The 20,447-nt window shown below is 37.1% G+C and overlaps 1 protein-coding gene across 1 annotated transcript in view; it reads left to right on the plus strand.

The window, feature by feature from the left end:
* The window catches only part of OPHN1 (oligophrenin 1), a 593,683-nt gene that overhangs the window by 532,148 nt on the left and 41,088 nt on the right, over positions 1-20,447 (plus strand). Inside the window, exon 21 of the mRNA XM_047092574.1 lies at positions 9,300-9,623. Within this exon, the coding sequence (XP_046948530.1) occupies positions 9,300-9,623 (324 nt within the window). The remainder of the gene's footprint in view (positions 1-9,299; positions 9,624-20,447) is intronic.

A 20,447-nucleotide genomic window follows, 5' to 3' on the forward strand; every position in this document is an offset into this window, starting at 1 on the left:
TATCAGTTTGTAGTTCTCTTTTTTGTGCTGTCTTTATCTGGTTTTGATACCATGGTAATGCTGGCTTCATAGAATGAATTTGGATGTTTACCTTCCTTTTCTATTTGTTGGAGTATTTGGAGAATAGGTATTAACTCTTCTTTAAATGTTGTCTTGTCCTGGACTTCTGTTTTTTGGGAGGTTATTATTATTATCATTATTATTACTGATTCAATTTCTTTGCTTGTTATGGGTCTCTTCCAGTTTCCTGTTTCTTCCTGATCCAGCTTTGGTAGGTTATATGTTTCTAGGAATTTATCCATTTCCTCTAGGTTGTTGAATTTGTTGGCATATAGTTTCTCATAATATTCTCTGACATTTGTTGGTATTTCTGTGGTGTTGGTTGCTCTTTCTCCTCCATCATTTATTGTTTTATTTATTTGAGACCTTTCTCTCTCTCTGTCTCTCTTTTTTTCTGATGAGTATGGCAAAAGGTTCACCAATTTTGATTTTCTTTTCAAAGAACCATTGATCTGTTCTATAGGGTTTTTTTTTTAGTTTTTTTTTTCTATATCATTTGTATCTGCTCTAATCTTTGTTTCCTTCTTTCTGCTAGGGTTTTGGTTTTATTTCCTCTTTTTCTAGCCCCTTTATATGTAGAGTTAGGTTGTTTATTTGAGTATTTGTCTTTTAGAGACAGGCCTGTATTGCACTAAACTTCCCTCTTAGAACTGCTTTTGCTACATCCCAATGATTTTTGGACTGTTGTGTTTCATTTTCATTTGTTTCCATGTAATTTTTTATTTCTTTTTTGATCTATTGGTTGACCCATTTATTAGTTAGTAGTATATTATTTAACCTCCATGTATTTGTGCTCTTTCCAGATTTTCTCTTTTGATTGATTTTTAATTTCATAGCATTGTCAGAAAAGATACATCATATGACTTAAATCATTTTTAATTTGTTGAGACTTGTTTTGTGGCATAATATGTGATCTATTCTGGAGAATGTTCTATATGCACTTGGCAAAATATGTGATTTATTCTGGAGAATGCCCCATGTTCACTTGAAAAGAATGTGTATTCTGGTGTTTTATTTTTGTGGAATGTTCTGAATATATCTGTTATGTCCATCTCATTCACTGTGTCATTCAAAGCCACGATTTCTTTGTTGATTTTCTAATTGGATAATCTGTCCAGTGATATAAGTGTGGTTTTAAAGTACCCTACTATTATTGTAATACTATTGATTTGTTCCTTTGTTGTTAACTGTTTCATGTATTTGGTCCCTCTCATGTTGGGTGCATATTCATAATTGTTATATCCTCTTGTTGGATGGTCCCCTTTAGTATTATTTAGTGTCCTTGTTTGTCTCTTGTTACAGTCTTTTTTAAAGTCTATTTTGTCTGATATAAGTACTGCTACTATGGCTTCCTTTTGACATCTATTTTAATGATAAATATTTCTCTATCCCCTCATTTTCAATCTACAGATGTCTTTAGGTATGAAATGAATTTCTTGTAGGCAGCATATAGATGGGTCTTGGTTTTTTTAATCCATTTTTCTACACTATTTCTTTTGATTGGAGCATTTAGTCTACTTACATTCAAAGTAATTATTGATAGATATGTATTTAGTGCCATTTTGTAACTTGTTTTGGAGTTATTTCTCTGATCCATTCTTCTTTTGCTCTTTCATGGTTTCCTTTAGTGATATACTTGGGTTCACTTCTCTTTATTGTGTGCATAGTTATTAGTGGTTTTTGATATATGTTTACCTTACCTTTGTATATATAACCTCTTCTGCATATAGCAGTCTATATTAACTTGATCATCACTTAAGTTTGAACCCATTCTTTACTCCTCTCCTCCCAACATTTTAGGTATCTGGTATCATATTTTACATCCTATTATTTTGTGAATCCCTTGACTGATTTTTACCGATATATTTATTTTTCATACTTTTATTTATGGTCTTTTCCTTCTACTCAGTGAGTCACTTCAATAAAATATTTTTAAATTAAGGTATGCACATTGTCTTTTTAGACATAATGCCATTGCACATAATGTAGTGCATATGTATATGTATATTGCATATAATGTAGTGTAGTATGAACATAGCTTCTCTATGTACTGAGAAGCAAAATATTTATTTGACTTGCTTTACTTGTAATATTCACTTTATTTCAGTGGTCTGGAACCAAACCTGCAATATATCTGCTATGCCTGTAGTTACTTTAAATGGAAATAGATTACATTCTCCAATTAAAGACACAGTGTCCGAGTAGATTAAAAAATAAGATTCAACTCTATTTTGGCCACAAGAGGTTCACTTTAGCATTAGGAACACAAATAGGCTAAAAATGAAGGACTAGAAATGGTATTCTATGTAAGTGTTAATCACAAAAGAGTAAGAATGACAATACCTATATATAAGGAAAAATGAACTATATGTCAAAAACTGTCAAAAGAGAAAAAAATGGTCATTATATAGTAATTATTATGTCATTTATCAAAGGATATAGCTATTGTAAATACATATGTACACAATATCCAATGCAAAGCAAATATTAACAGAAATAAAGAGGGAAATAGAACAATAAAATAATAGTAGGGGATTTTAATGACTTACTTTTAAAAATGCTCATTCATATGGAAAATAAGGAAATAGTTGACTTGAACAACAATATAGACCACATGGACCTAAAAGACCTATGCCTAACATTCCACTCAACAGCAGAAGAATACACATTTTTAAAGCACACACAGAACATTCTCCAGGATAGATTATATGTTGAGCCACCAAACAAAGCCTAACAAATTTAAGAAGGTTGAAGTTGTACCACGTATCTTTTCTGACCAAAATGGTATGAAACTAGAAATAAATAACTGGGGAAAAATAGAATAAAATTACAAATATTTGGAAACCAATTAAAGAATAAATCAAATTGGAATACAAAAATTATCATGAGACAAATAAAAATAGAAATACATATACAAAAGCTTATGGGATAAAGTAAAAGCTGTTCTAAGAAGGAAGTTTATAGTGTCAAGTGCCTACATTAAGAAAAAAGAAAGATCACAAATAGACAACCTAGCTTTAAATTTCAAGGAACTAGAAAAAAGGACAAAATAAAGCCAAAGGTGGCAGAAGAAAGGGAAAAGTAAATATCACAGTGAAAATAAAGGGAATAAAGACCAGAAAAAAAATAGAAAAATAATTCAAAGAAATTAAGTGTTTTTTTACAAGATAAACAAAATTGATATTTATTTAGACTAAGAAAAAAGAGTAGGCTCAAATAAAATTATAAATAAAAGAGGAGTCATTATAACTAATACCACAGAAATCTAAAGAATCCTAAAGAGATACCTGTGAATAATTAAATGCCAACAAATTGGATAACCTAGAAGAAATGGCTAAATTTCTAGAAACATACAAGCTACCAAGACTGAAGTATGAAGAAATAAGAAATCTGACCGGACCAATAATGAGTAAGAAAATTAAATCAGCAATCAAAAACCTCCCAACCAAGAAAAGTTTCACAGTCAAATGTCTTCACTGGAAAATTCTACCAAACATTAATGAAGAATTAATACCAATCCTTCTTAAACCATTACAAAAACTTTAAGAAGAGGGAATAATCATATCTCTTTTTATGAGGTCAGCATTACATTGATACCAAAGCCAAATGAGGACAATATGAAACAGGAAAACTGTAGGTCAGTAACCCTGATGAACATAGATGCAAAAATCCTCAACATTAATACTAGAAAACTGAATTCAGCAACAGATTAAAAGGATCTTACACCATGGTCAATGGAGATTTATCCCTAGGATGGATACAAGGACAGTTCTATATAACAAACCATAAATGTGACACATCACATTGATAGAACGAAGGATAAAAATTATATGATAATTTCAATATATCCAGAAAAAGCATATTCATCAATATTATTTCATGATAACGATTGTCAAAAAATTAGGTGTAGAAAGAATGTACTTCAATATCAAAAAGGCCATATATGACAAACCCACAGCTAACATTATATTCAAAGTTGAAAAGCTGGAAGCTTTTCTTCTAAGATCAGGAACAAGGATGTCTACTGTGTCCACTTTTATTCAGCATAATACTTGTAGTTCTAGCCAGAGAAGTTAGTCAAGAAAAAGAAAAAATATAAGTGTCCGAACAAGAAAGGAAGAAGTAAAATTATCTGTAGATGATATGATTTTAAATTTTATTTTAATGTTTATTTATTTTTGAGAGAGACAGAGAGACAGAGAGAGAGAGAGAGAGAGAGACAGAGCACAAGTTGGGGAGGGGCAGAGAGAGAGGGAGACACAGAATTCAAAGCAGGCTCCAGGATCTGAGCTGTCAGCACAGAGCCTGATGCAGGGCTCAAACCCACAAACTGTGAGATCATGACTTGAGTTGAAGTCAGTCGCTTAACTGACTGAGCCACCCAAGCGCCCCTGGATGATATGATTTTATATAGAAAAAAAGTCTAAACACTCCACCAAAAGATTGTTAGAACTAATAAGAAAATTCAGTAAAGTGTAGCGTACAAAATCAGTATACAAAATTCACTTGTGTTACATACTAACAATTAACTATCCAAAAAGAAAAAAGTAAAAAAGAATTAAGAAAACCATCCCATTTACAATAGCATCAAAAATATTTAGGAAAAAGTTTAACCAAGGAGTTGAAGACCTGTGTAAGCTTATGCACAGCAAAGAAAACAACAGAGTGAAGAGAACCTACATAATAAATGATATTTGCAAGCCATATATCTGTTAAGGGGTTAATATCCAAAATATATAAGGAAGTCCTAAAACTCAGTAACAAGAAATTTTAAAAACCTTCCCATTTACAGTAGCCTCAAAAAATACTTAATAAAAAAATTAAACCAAGGAGTTGAAGACCTATGCACTGAAAATTAGAAGACATTGATAAATAAATTGAAGAAGACACAAATAAGTGGAAAGATATTTTGTGTTTATGTATTAAAAACATTAATATTGTTAAAATGTCCATACTACCCATAGATATCTACAGGCTCAATGCAGTTCTATACGTTTGACTTTTTTAGATTCTACATATAAATGAGATCATGCAGTTTTTTTCTTTGTGTCTGCCTTATTCCCTTTAGCATAATATCTTCCAGGTTTATCCATATCATTGCAAATGGCAGGATATCTTTATTTTTTTATTTTATTTTTTTGATAGACAGAGAACAAGTGGGGGAGGGGCAGAGAGAGAAGGAGACACAGAATCCAAAGCAGGCTACAGGCTCTCAGCGGTCAGCACAGAGCCAGATGCGGGGCTCAAACTCACAAATTGCGAGATCATGACCTGAGCTGAAGTCGGATGCTCAACCGACTGAGCCATCCAGGAGCCCCAGGATATCTTTCTTTTTTAAGGCTGAATAGTATTCACATATGTGAATATATATATATATATATATATATATATATATATATCACATTTTCTGTATTCATTCATCCTTTAATAGACACACTTAGCTTACATATCTTGTTATCTTTTTAATTCTTTCCATCATAAGTAGACATGAATTTATACTCCTTTAATTCTTATCACCTCCCATTTGAGGCTGGTAAATTGAGATCCATTTTATAGTGAGGTCCTTGGATAATCAGAGGGAAAGTATTTTGCCCAATCCACATTACTTCTAAACAACAGTGCAGCAATTTGCATCCATCTCATTCCAGAGCTCATTTGTCTACTGTATAATGCCTAAACACTCTTCTGAGAAGGCACCAAATCCTTTTATTCACCACTGTGCTTTACCCCTATTATCTTACCCCCAAACTTGTTATTCCTCTTGTATAAAGTATTTCAATGAGTCTGCTCACTAACATCATGGACTCCTTCGCACCTCCATATCTAAGCACTGTCCGTTCTCCCTCTTTAATATCTCTTGAATCTATCTCTCTTTGCTGCTGATATTCTAATTTAGATCCTTCTCATCAGTAGTATCCTATCTGGTCTCCCTACCTCAGTCTCTCTAGTCTAGTCAACTTTTAATAATAAACCTAAAGGGATATTCTAAAAATGCATTTGATAATACCACTTCCCTGTGGTCATACTCACTTCAGCCCAGTGATAAAGTTCATACTCATGGCATTCATTCATTGCCTTCATGATACAGCCCCAACCCACCTTAACAACCTCATCTCCAACTACCCACACTTATCATCTAAAATTGGTTCCTATGCTCAAACCACACTAAACTTTACTCTTAGTTTACATTTTCTTAGGCAAACTATGATCTTTCACTCCTCTAAGGTGTTCTGTCTGAAGTTCCCTTTCCCTCGTTTTCTACCTATTGTAATCCTTCAAGGCCCAACTCAAATGTTACTCCTTTTGAAAGATCTTCTTCAGCCCCTCCAAGTAGAATTAGCACTGTCCTCCTCATAGCACTTATTTGCATGATTCTACTTGTATTATAATAATTGATATATTTCTCCTGCTATACTAGTATGATACATCTCAAAGCTTCTCTCTACCACTTACCCACACGTAGAAGAGAGGGCCCCAGTTGGCTACTTGCCTATTTGTGAGGCCTCCCTGTCTTTCCTGATTCACTCTCAGTTTTCTGCAGTTTATGAAGTGGGCTATGTGTTTTCTGGTGGAAATGGATGACTAGCTAAAGAAAGGGAATGATACTGAACACTTTTTACCTGACAAGAGCAATAAACTCTCTCTTCAGAAAGAGTGTGAACTCTAGAAACAAACTTCTAGCTTTGAAAATTGGCTCTGCCACGTTAACTTTGTGACACTGATCTTCCCAGTGCCTTAGATTCCTTATCTGTAAAGTAGGACTAATAAAGAGTTCACTACTTTATAGAGCAGTTTTGAAAATAATGGTGAGATAATCCATGTAAAGCACTTAGAACAGGGTCTGGCGCAGAGAAAGTGCCCAAATAATGGTATCTGTTACCATTACCATCACAGTCATTATTATCATCACTACCATTTTGTCATTATTATTCAGCATATCCCAGAACCTGGAAATATTTTCCCTTGGCAGAGGGTCTTGTTCCAAAGTCCCCATTGCTACTATCATTCTATCCCCTATTTCCTTGAATCAGAAAAATATCCTTTCCTATGTAGAAGGTAGTGGCCTCTGTGAGACTGTATATGTGGCTCATCTTTATGACATTGGACCTCTTGTACTGTATTAAGATGGCAATAATGCTGTTATGTCCTGTAGGGCACAGTCCACCCCTGTTGTCTTCTAAAGTAGAGCAGGGGTGAAATTTCCTAGGGTCTTTATACTAGAAGAAAGTATTCAAATAGAAACATGTAAATGAGATGTTGGGCCTAAAGCACCTGAGAGAAGAAATTCATGTCACTGTTCACTTCATTGTTTTGAGAGGGTAAATGTGCTTAAGATTACTCCTAAGTGCTGGAGGTGTACAGGTAGCCTCTGCCACAAGGCATGTCCCAGAAGCATATGATCTAGTTACATGTCTCTCTTGTGCTTATGTCCCTATTAGTTGTAAGCCTTCAGTAAATTTTTGTTTGAATGCTCTAATCTGATTTTTTTTAATGTCCTAGTGCTAGGCTTATGAAAGTGGGACTATTTATCTACCTTGGGACAAAGTAGGGAAACTATAAAGGGAATCCTTTTGGCCCTGATCCCTATAATGGTAACAGGAGTGATTGGTAACAGGTTCTCAAATAGAAGAAAGCTCTCTGGAGGGAAAAGTCTTTGCAGCAAAACTTAGCCCTTCTTTCTCACATAAAAACTCTTGCCTCACTGCCTAATTGGAGCATAATAGCATAAGTAATGACTAGCAATTAGAGTATTTATTATGTACCACACACTGAAATAAGTATACCATCTCATGTAACCCTGACTACTACCTCATGAGGTAGGTACTATTATTATTCCCAGTATACTGAGGAGAAAACTTGAGGTATAGAGAGATCATGGACTTGCCAAATGTCCTACAGTTGATAGGAAGCAGAACTGAGATTCAGACTTGGCCACTTGATTCCAAAGCCTGCATTTCTTTTAACATTTTACTATGGAGAGTTTAAAACATAAACTGAACTTAAAAAAAAAAAAGTATAACATACTCCCCGGTGCTTATCACACAGCTTTAACATTTACCACCATATGCCCATTCTTGTTTCATCTATACCCCACCCACATCCCCAAACAAGGCCTCATGTCACTTTATCCATAAATGTTTCAGTATATATCTCTAAAAGATAAAGACCTTTTTAAACCAAAATTACAATACCATCATTGTACCTGAAAGAAAAGCAAACAGTAATTCCTTAAGATCACTGTCCAGTCAGTGTTCAAATTTTCCTGTCATTTAAAAAAAAAATCAGGATATAAATAAGATGCATGTATTACAACTGCTTGACATAGTTCTCAAGTCTCATTTAGCCATCTAGAACCTGTTATTAATGACTACACTCTGATCTAGGGTTTCTACTATGAAGAAAGGTGCCCCTTTCCTTAGAGCAGGAGTTCTAAATTAGGGAGTAACAGCTTTAAGGGAAGCTATGAATCTCTTAAAATTAGTTGTTAAAATTTTGCATGTATTTGTGTTGGTTAATTTGTCTTAGGAGAATACCCTTGGCTTTCATTAGAGTTGGGAGTTTATGAGGATGGAGAATGAAGTTAAATTCTGTTAAGTGTATTAACTTGAAATTCAAGAGAATTTAACAAATTACTTTTGAGAGGAATATAAATAGTTAAGGATTAATTGGTGTCACTTTAAAGAGAATAGAATTATAGGGGTGCCTGGGTGGCCCAGTCGGTTAGGCATCCTCCTTCAGCTCGGGTTATGATTTCACAGTCCATGAGTTCGAACCCCGCGCCAGCTCTGTGCTGACAGCTCAGAGCCTGGAGCCTGCTTTGGATTCTGTGTCTCCCTCTCTCTCTGCCCCTCCCCTGCTCATGCTCTCTCTCTGTTTCAAAAAGAAATAAAAACATTTTAAAATTTTTTAAAAAAGAATAGAATTATAATTGATCGGAAACTCTTAAGTCCTTTTTAAATTACATATCCCTTTGAATATAGCATCTTGGTGTACTGTGGTGTTACTGAATTGTGGTGGTGAAAATCATACTCAGATCTTGAACTGAATTCCCTATTTGTTGGAATCTGTGACTCGACATGAATTGGGGTAGGTAGAGACTGATTTTGTGAGATATCAGTGATTTGTTCCACAATAATAACCCCATTGAAAATGTGTACAATATTTCAATATTATGTGTGTATAAAAATGAAATGGTAATAAAGTTATTAATTTTCCCTCTTTGCACCAACTTTTCCTAGATGAAATCCAACATCAAACACCCAATGGTGTTATCACCAGCAGTATAGAACCCCCCAAGCTACCACAATACCCCAAACTGCCTATTCAGAGGAGTGGAGAAGCTGATACTGAGAGGCAGTCCCCAAGCAGGCTTGTTTCAGATGGCAAGTTGGAGTCCTGTCCTGAAGTGGATGTGGGGAAGCTGGTGTCTAGGCTGCAAGATGGAGGAACCAAGGCCATATCAAAGGCCACCAATGGACCTGTGCCAGGCTCTGGGCCCACCAAAGCACCCTCTTTCCAAATAAAGAGACCAGCTCCTCGTCCCCTGACTCACCACAAGGAGGGTAAGTGCTTGGGAATCCCATTGAAACCAGAATTGAAACCAACTCTTTTGTACATTGAGATCTTTCTGAGGTTGGAGATATTTAAATAGGAATCTGTTCCAGTTTACTACCACTAATATTGGAATGATGGTTAAGAACATAAAACCCATTCACAATAATCACTAGAATGTAAACTTAATGAGGGTGGTGATTTGGGGCCTGTTTTATTTATTTCTATATCCAAGTGTTTAGAACATTGCCTGACTATCACAAGGTAGGCACTTATTACTTGTATAATAAATTAATAATATTTTTTATAAATATTATTACTGCTACTGTTGCCATTAAGTATCTGCTATGTCCTTGGCACTGTACTAGGTATTGACAAATTATTTCTGATCTTCACAGCCTTACTATGGAGAATGTATTACTATTTTTTTTCCTACTAGAACTGAGGATCCTAGAGCTAAGTGACTTGACAAACGTTCATAGCTAGTAACTAGCCGAGCTGTGATCTCAATCTTACCAAGTCTGACAGGCACAAAAGCCTGTTTTATTTCCAATAAGGCGGAACTATCACTTTATGTTTCTATAAGAAACTTTGAAATTGGTGAACTGCATTCTCACTTGCCAGATTAATCAAAATAAGGACAAAAGGGCACAACTTCTGCAAAACTATAGGATTTTTAAATTACAAATTCAAGATGTGGCTGCCTTCTGTAAATTTAATTGGTTACTACATGTGGAGACTCATGTTTGGAGGTTGGAGCTAATCCAGAGGGTATCTGGAGAAGGGTACATAATTCTATGAAGATAGTATGGTATACTGGACAGAATATAGACTTTGATATCACAAAGGCTTGGATCCAAATTGTGGATATTTTATTTTCTTGATAGATGACCTTTTAAAAATATGCCTTGTTTTTTTATCTTGTCCTATTCCAAAAAGGATTTAAGGCATTTCACAATATAGAAAATACAAGAACTCAAAATAGTAAGAATAATTTATTCAACAAGTATTTATGTAATACTTACTGTATGCCTGGCCTCATTCTAAGTGTTGAGGACACAAGAATGAATAAGACACAAGGTCCCTACTCTCTTGAGCCTTATATCAGGGCTTAGCAAACTATGGCCTTAACTGATTGAAAAAAATCAAAAGAAAAATAATATGTCATGACACATGAAAATTATATGAAATTCAAATTTCTGCATCCATAATATACCACTTAACTTACATAGTGTCTAAAGCTGCTTTTATACTACAACAGCAGAATCTAGTAGTAGCAACAGAGACCTTCCAATGGCCTACAAGACCTAAAATATTAGCTATCTGATACTTTACAGAAGAAGTTTGCTGACTTCTGCCTTAGATTCTAGAGAATACAGGTGAGAAAAAATGAGGTCAAGAGAGAAAAAAAAGGTAGTATAGTAAGGATATGGAAATAATGGAGTTCATACACAAAATGTTTGCTGTGAAGCCTTACATACTTGCTGGAGCAGTGTCACATATTTGTCTCCAAACTTTCTAGAGAAAATGAAAAGAGGAGGAACTTAATGGTAATATAAGTCTATGCTCTTAAGGTAACAACAAGCCACTTGTTCAAGTAAAAGTACAACTCATCCATTTTTGAGGCAAGAGAATACTTCTAAGAAGCATTTTCTCTCAAGAATTGTTGCATATAACAACCTTAACATGGGCTGATGGCATTGTCTCAGAGCACAATTCCATAAAAGCTATTCTTTGGGAATCTGGTAAGATTTCCACTAAGTAACTGACTCTGTGAATTATTTGTCTTGGCCCACTGATTCATCTGTCTGTATGATTAATAGTTATTTAACCTCTGTGCACCTAGGTTTCTAAATCTATAAATAAGAGAAACAGCTCATCTAACAGAATTATTGGTAGGGTTAGAAGAAATATAGGGGCGCCTGGGTGGCTCAGTCGGTTAAGCGTCCGACTTCGGCTCAGGTCATGATCTCACGGTCTGTGAGTTCGAGCCCCGTGTCGGGCTCTGTGCTGACCGCTCAGAGCCTGGAGCCTGTTTCAGATTCTGTGTCTCCCTCTCTCTCTGACCCTCCCCCATTCATGCTCTGTCTCTATCTCAAAAATAAATAAACGTTAAAAAAAAAAGAAATACCAAAATTTCTGCCATATAATCAATATTCAAAATATGTTATTAATTCCCTACCCTGCTCTTCCCCTTTCTAAGATTTGCCTATTTAGGGAAATAACCAATTAACACCAGACTTCTATGTAGACACTGCTTCAATTTATAAGTCATGTATTGACCTTCACATCAATCTGGTAGAGTTGGGTAATTCAAGATATATTTTTCACAGAGAAGTTTGTTTTGCCTGCTACTAAGCCTTGAGGTCAGCCAGATCCTCTAAGGTCAGCACACCACAATTTAGCCCTCCCTAACTATTGCCTACTGTAGAGTAAAGTCTAGAGGCATTTCCCCTTCCCATTCCTCCACAGTCCTGCTCCAGGCTGCTGGCAACAGCTGCTCTGATCTAATAGTTTCAGTTAATATAATGATCTTACTGTCCATTATCAGTCAGACTGTCTAAATCTGGGCCACATCATTGCTTGGTTTTTGCTTTTTACCTTAAATTAGTCAGCAACAGGCTAGTGTTATGTAGCTTTTTTCAAAGATCCATGCCTCCAGCCTTAGCTACAGAAAACAGAACTGTGGTTGTAATCCTGGCCTTGGTGAAAAATGAGCCAAATTTATGATGTAGTTGCCTCTTTTTTTGGAGGGGGGGAGTTTTTAATTAAATTCCAGTTACTTAACATACAGTGTAACATTAGTTTCTGGAATAGAATTTAGTAATTCATCACTAACATATAACACCCAGTGCTCATCACAAGTGCCTTCCTTAATAACCTATCACCCATTTAACCCATCTCCCTACCTACATTCCTTCCAACAACGCTCAGTTTCTCCTATAGTTAAGAGTCTGTTCTATGGTTTGCCTCTCTTTCTTCCCCCTATGCTTATTTGTTTTGTTTCTTAAATTCCACATATGAGTGAAATCATATGATATTTGTCTTTCTCTGACAGATTGATTTCTCTTAGTATAATACCCTTTAGTTCCACCCATGTTGTTTCAAATGGCAAGATTTCATTCTTTTTATGGTTGAGTAATATTCCATTGTGTGTGTGTATATTTCAAAACTTTTTTTATCCTTTTTTTTTTTTAATTTTTAAAGGTTTTATTTTTGAGAGAGACAGAGCACAAGTGGGGGATGGGCACAGAGAAAGAGGGAGACACAGAATACAAAACAGTCTCTAGGCTCTGAGCTGTCAGCATAGAGCCTGACGCAGGGCTTGAACTCATGAACTGCAAGATCATGACCTGAGCTGAAGTCAGCACTTAACCAACTGGGGCACACAGGTGCCCCAAAACTGTTTTATTCTTTTATGAGTCAGTGGGCACATTTGGCCTCTTTCCATAATTTGGCTATTGTTGATGGTGCTGCTATAACCATCAAAATCTTAGAGGAGAACACAGGCAGCAACCTCTTTGACATCAGCCCATAGCAACTTCTTACTAACTACATCTCTATAGTTGCCTGTTTGTACTTCACTCACTCCCACCTCCTCACCTCTTATTCCCCCCCACTTCCTCCCTATTTTGACCACCACTCCAGTGGTAGATTCCAGGCATCAGAACAGATATCAACTAAGCAAAAGCTGCAAACACCTCTGACCCTGAGCTATAATTAAGAGTTGTTGGCCCCAGGTACTGGCCAGCAGCCTTAATGACAGTCACCTCAGCTGACCCACTCTGCACTTTGCAGTTGTCACCCCATTTCAGCTCTTTGTTCAGAGTTTTGCCTACCATGTCAAAGGTCAATGCACAGTCCTCATTTCTTTAGTGATCCAACTATGCCATTTCCCTGTCCCCGATGTCCTCCCCTTGCATCAATCCAACATTTGGATTTGACATTGAGTGGGCTTGATATTCTTTACATTTTTCCTTGGCAATTAAAGCTAGCAAACACAAAGCGCATGTTAAATTGCTTTGTTCCATGGCAGTCAACTTACCATAAAATCAATATTGTTTTCTGAGATAATTTTGGCAAGGGCTCTTTTCTGTTCCAGACATAGAACTGGATATTTTCTCTTTTTCTGTTGTATCTAATCATTATGATAGGCCTATGAAGTAGGTTTCCTCCCTCATTTCACATTTATTTCCCCATTAAGGAAAAATTGAGGCTCAGAAAAGTGAAACAACTTCCCAGAGCCACCCACATTGTAAGATGTGGAGACAGAGATTGAACCTAGGCTTCTTGGGTACCAAATTTTAATTTCTTAAATGGTTTTAGCTACCTTCTTATTTCTATTTTCTAAGAAGCATTAACTTGTAGGAGAGAAAAATATACAAGCCAATATACTGTCCTTTAATCTCACTGCCTCTAATCAGGCCTGGCTTTGAAAAGGACTTGGGACTTTCCTCTGTATAGTTTCTACAAAAGGACTTGGGACTTTCCTTTGGAGAGTGGGGTGGATAAAACATCTACTTACATGCATTTGTTCATTTATTTAGGTATAGTGCTATGCAACGGGGAGGACAATGATGAAAGGTCATGGTACCTGCCCTCCAAGTGTTCATGGTGAGGCTGGCATGTAAGAAAACAGTCCCAGTCCAGTGTGATCCATGTTCTAAAGCTGGTGTGAATAAATTCCTGTAGGAGCATGGGGCAAAGAGACCTTCACTCTGCCTCAGGTTCTTTGATAAAAGTAAAGAATACATCCATACTGTAAAATACAATACATGTGTTTAGGAGCCCTTCTTAGCTCTTTTTCTCTGTCTTGACAAGAAATAAAAGACTTCATTCTGGTGATGTGTTCTAGAGTTTGGAGAAGAGAGCTTGTAAAGTCTTGCTCAGCCACAGGTCCACCAATTTTCCACTGGGCTAAGACATGCAGTCAGTGACATTTGTATCTGCTCTAGAAGTATTAGAAACAGACTTGCTCTTTCAGTAATTGGCTGTGCTGGCCATTATCCACATTTGTTTGTTTAGATTAATTATGCTTTAGTAATCTACTGTGTTTTATCTTCTTTCTCTGCCTTTCCTGGAGCCTAACTCCCAATTGATCCAAAAGAGTAATTGGTGGCTACAGGAGAAGAGAGGCTTTCAGGTGAGCATGGCAGAATTTCATAGAAAGTAAGAGATGATTCTAGAAAACTTGGGGAATCTACAAAGAGAAAGAATCTCTCCTTATTTACCCTTTGGTTGGGTATATATAGATATAAGGAAAGCTGAAAGAAAGTTGCTAAATGTTGAGGACTGATGGTCATGAGGTACTGAGAAATCAACAAGTGCTAAGATTGGTTATGGTCATTTGACAGAGAATGGGGAGGGAAAGAAGAGGTTGGGCTGGAGAGGGAGGTCAAATTTGTAGTAAAAGTCAGGTTGTGGAGAAAGTTAAAAAGAAAATAAGAGAAGTACAGTTTGGTATAAAGATCATAACCTCAAAAGGCTTAGTGAAGTCTCAGATGTGACAGGCACCAAAGTCTCCCAGGTGTGATTTTGAAACTTAGCTCTGCCTCAGAGCTGTGGGACCTTCATCAAGTCACAACCTCTCTGAGCCTTAGTTTTCTCATTTGTAAAATGAGATAATAATTGTACCCATAGGATTGCTACAACAATGAATTGAGGTATCTATGTGCTTGACACATAATGAATACTCAGTAAGTGGTAGCAGTTGTTTTGATTTTCCAGGAAGATAATTATTAGCTACATAATCTTAGGTAAATCTAACTTATTTGAGCCAGTTTTCTTACCTATAAATGGAGACAATGCCTACATTATAGGAAATGTTTTGTGGTTGTAAACTAAGATTAGGTATACAAAACATTTTATAATACAATAGAAGTTCAAAATGGATAACAACCTCTCAGAAAATGGCATCCATAGAAGATAGTAGGTGTTTACTCTTCTCTATTTTGGAGCCTATGAGAAGCCTCAAGCCTCAAATGTAGGTGTCATAATCGAGCTCAAAGCTACTATTTCCACCCTCAGACTTTCTATGATCCTGCCAAACACTGAGAAAAAGGAAGACTATTGTTGAGGAGAAGGGGGCAAGGAAGGATTTTTAACCATCTTGAGGTCCAGCTCAAGTACTATTCCTTCCTTGAAACCTTCTGACAATTCTGCCTCAGGGAAATCTCCAATACTTCACTTTTTTTGACATTCAAGTTTGACCCTTTAATGTGGGTCCTGAGGTACAGTATTCACACTTATTTCCCATATGTATGACTTCATTGTCCACCTCTGTTCTAAGTCCCTGGAGGGCAAGGTCTTTGTCAGATCACTTGTAAGAACATAAGGCTGGGCACAAAAGCCCTCAAGAAACACTCAGTATATTTAAAACCTTTCCATTCAGCTTTAAGAATAGCCCTGAAATCTGGACATAAAATTTGGACATATCATGTTTGTTTGTGTGTGTCTCAAAGAGGTCACAACTGGGAACTTAAAAAAGAAAATCTCTTTACATTGTCTTTCTAATGGACTGAACTATGTGTTTCTTTACTCAATAAATATTTATTGAATATCAGTTATGTGCAAAGAAATTTACTTGGGCTTTTGGGGAATACAGAGATGAATCCCACCTGTATGTTGCTATCGAGTTGCTTGCATTCTAATAGGAGACATAGAGCCACCAAAACAAGGAACGTGGTTTAATAGTACAAGATGATTAGTGCATTAGGAGTCAGAGAAAAGAATTTAGAGCATCTTAGGCTTGGAGCACTTAAGCTGAGTCTTGATGGATGATGTAAATTTGGGCATATGGGAATAGGGTAAAGGGAATGTGGGGAAAATATGATTAATTGTAAGACATGTATATGGAACAACAAATAGTACTGTTTGTGTGGACTGCAGGGTATGTGAAGATAAATAGTGGAAAGGTATATCGGAAATATCAGTTGAAGCCAAATGGAAGTGGATACTAACTTCTAGGTTAAAAAAAACCCAACAACTTCAGTTTCTTTTTCAAGCAACAGGAAACTATGGAATCTAAATCTATATCTATAGAGAGATTTTTTTCAAGTTTGTTAAGTACATGAACAGAACAGATTTCTAGAGTACTCCAAAAGCATCATTTAAAAGCCAGCAAGGGGAAACACAGGATATGGGTGGAAGATGGTGGCGTAGGAGGAGGTTGGGTGCACCTCCTCCTGCTGATCACTTAGTTTCCACCCACATCTGCCTAAATAACCCAGAAAAATGCCAGGAGACTAGCAGAACAGACACTCTGGAGCCAAGCGTAGACAAGAGGCCCATGGAAGGGGGTAGGAAGGGCAGAGAGGGGTTGCATGCTACATTGACTGGCAGGAGGGAACCTGGGCAGTGCAGGGGCAGCCCACCAGGCAAGACAGAGCCCCCAAAGTCTGGCTTGCATAAGCGGAGGGGCCAGACTCCGTGAGTTCTGACAGCCAGTGGGACTTAATATCTGGAATGTTAAAAGTCAACAGCTCTACTGTCGGAAAGCAGGGAGGGCGAGAGGATGCCAGAAGGGAGAGTTGTTGAGCCCCAGAAGACAGAGCTCAGCTAGGCAGGGGAACAAAGGCACTGGCAAGTGCCATTTCTCTCTCCCATCCCCAAGCCGAAATTCCAAAGGGAACCAGTTCCCGTCACGGAACTTGCTTGCACCATGTAAATGCCCAATGCTGTGCGTCTGTGGATCCATCCCTGAAGCAGGCCTGCCTCCCTCCCGGTGCTGCAGGGCCCCTCCCACAGGGGACCACCAAGGGCAAAGCAAGCTAAGATTGCCCCTCCCACCCTTGTGCACCTTGCGGATCCATCCCTCTGATATGCCCTTGGCCATTTCCCATCAAAGCAGCACCACAAGCCTGGCAGTGTGCAAGTAGCCCAGACAGGGGCCACACCACTCCACAGTGAGTCCTGCCCCTGGAAGAGGGGAAGATAAGGTACACACCAGTCTGACTGTGGCCCCAGCGGTGGGCTGGGGGCAGATATTGGGTCTGACTGCAGCCCTGCCCACCAACACAAGTTACTCTGGACAGCACAGGGGAAGTGCTCTGCAGTTTGGAGCTACCACAGGGACTAGCCAAAATGATGAAATGGAAGAATTCTCCTCAAAAGAAACTCCAGGAAGTAGCGACAGCTAACGAATTGATCAAAACCGATTTAAGCAATATAACAGAACAATAATTTAGAATAATAGTCATAAAATTAATCGCTGGGCTTGCAAAAAGCATAGAGGACTGCAGACAATCTATTACTACAGAGATCAAGGGACTAAAAAATAGTCATGAGGAGCTAAAAAATATTGCTATCAATGAGGTGCAAAATAAAATGGAGGCGGCCATAGAACGGATTGAAGGTCCAGAGGAGAGAATAGGTGAATTAGAAGCTAAAATTATGGAAAAGAGGAAGCTGAGAAAAAGAGAGATAAAAATATCCAGGAGTATGAGGGGAGAATTAGAGAAATAAGTGATGCATCAAATGGAACAATATCTGTATCATAGGAATGCCGAAGGAAGAAGAGAGAAGGGCTGAAGGTGTACTTGAACAAATCATACCTGAGAACTTCCCTGATCTGGGGAAGGAAAAATGCACTGAAATCCAAGAGGCACAGAGAACTCCCTTCAGACATAACTTGAATCGATCTTCTGCATGACATATCATAGTGAAACTGGAAAAATACAAGGATAAAAAAAAATTCTGAAAGAAGATAGGGATAAACAGGCCCGAAATCACAAAGGTAAACACATAAGAGTAGTGGCAGACGTATCCACTGAAAGTTGGCAGGCCAGAAAGGAATGGCAGGAAATCTTCAATGTGATGAACAGAAAAAAAAAAAAATGCAGCCGAGAATCCTTTACCCAGCAAGTCTGTCATTCAGAATAAGAGGTGAGATAAAGGTTTTCCCAAACAAAAACTGAAGGAATTCATCACCACTCAAGCACCCCTACAAGAGATCCTAAGGGGGATTCTGTGAGTGAAATGTTGCAAGGACCCCAAAGAACCAGAGACATCACTACAAGCATGAAACCTACAGACATCACAATGACTTTAAATGCATATCTTTCTATAACACTGAATGTAAATGGACTAAATGCTCCAACCAAAAGACATAGGGCATCAGAATGGATAAGAAAACAAAACCTATCTATTTTCTGTCTACAAGAGACTCATTTTAGACCTGAGGACACCTTCAGATTGAAAGTGGGGGGATGGATAACTATCTATCATGCTACTGGAAGTCAAAAAATGCTGGAGTACCTATACTTATATCAGACAAACTAGACTTTAAATTAAAGGCTGTAACAAGAGATGAAGAAGGGCATTATATAATGATTACAGGGTCTATCCATCAGGAAGAGCTAACAATTGTAAATATCTATGCACCAAATACAGATGCCCCCAAATATATAAAACAATTAATCAGAAACATTAAGCAACATTATTGATAAGAATGTGGTAATTGCAGGAGACTTTAATACTCCACTTACAACAATGGATAGATCATCTAGACATAGGATCAATAAAGAAACAAGGGCACTGAATGATACATTGGATCAGATGGATGTGACAGATATATTTAGAACTCTGCATCCGAAAGCAACAGAATATACTTTTTTCTCGAGTGCACATGGAACATTCTCCAAGATCAATCACACACTGGGTCACAAAACAGCCCTTCATAAGTATACAAGAATTGAGATCATACCATGCACACTTTCAGACCACAATGTTATGAAGCTTGAGATCAACCACAGGAAAAAGTCTGGAAAATCTCCAGAAGCATGGAGGTTAAAGAACACCCTACGAAAGAATGAATGGGTCAACCAGGCAATTAGATTAAAAAATTAAAAATATATGGAAACAAATGAAAATGAAAATACAACATTCCAAATGCTTTGGGATGCAGCAAAGGCTGTCCTGAGGAAAATACATTGCAATCCAGGCCTATCTCAAGAAACAAGAAAAATCCCAAATACAAAATCTAACAGCACACCTAAAGGAAATAGAAGCAGAACAGCAAAGACACCCCAAACGCAGCAGAAGAAGAGAAATTATAAAGATCAGAGCAGAAATAATACAGAATTTAAAAAATCTGTAGAACAGATCAATGAAACCAAGAGTTGTTTTTTTGAAAAAAATAAAAAAAAATTGTAAACCTCTAGCCAGGCTTCTCAAAAAGAAAAGGGAGAGGACTCAAATAGATAAAGTCATGAATGAAAATGGAATTATTATGCCCAGTCCCTCAGAAATACAAGCAATTACCAGGGAATACTATGAAAAATTATATGCCAACAAACTGGACAACCTGGAAGAAATGAACAATTCCTAAACACCCACCCATTCCAAAATTCAAACAGGAAGAAATAGAAAACTTGAACAGACCCATAACCAGCAAGGAAATTCAATGAGTTACAAAAATCTCCTATCAAATAAGAGTCCAGGACCAGATGGCTTCCCTGGGGAATTCTACCAGACATTTAAAGCATAGATCATACCTATCCTTCTCAACCTGTTCCAAAAAATAGAAAGGGAAGGAAAACTTCCAGACTCATTCTATGAAGCCAGCATTACTTTCATTCTGAAACCAGACAGAGACCCAGCAAAAAAAGAGAACGACAGGCCAATATCCCTGATGAATATGGATGCAAAAATTCTCAACAAGACACTGGCAAATCGAATTTAACAGCATATAAAAAGAATTATTCACCATGATCAAGTGGGATTCATTCCCGGGATGCAGGGCTGGTTCAACATTCGCAAATCAATCAAAGTGATACATCACATTAATAAAAGAAAAGAAACATGATTCTGTCAATCGATTCCGAGAAAGTATTTGA

The sequence above is a fragment of the Lynx rufus genome, unplaced genomic scaffold (assembly GCF_022079265.1).
Source record: "Lynx rufus isolate CCGP_SWC_20201006 ecotype Redwood Valley unplaced genomic scaffold, mLynRuf1.p SCAF_30, whole genome shotgun sequence".
Lineage (NCBI taxonomy): Eukaryota > Metazoa > Chordata > Mammalia > Carnivora > Felidae > Lynx > Lynx rufus.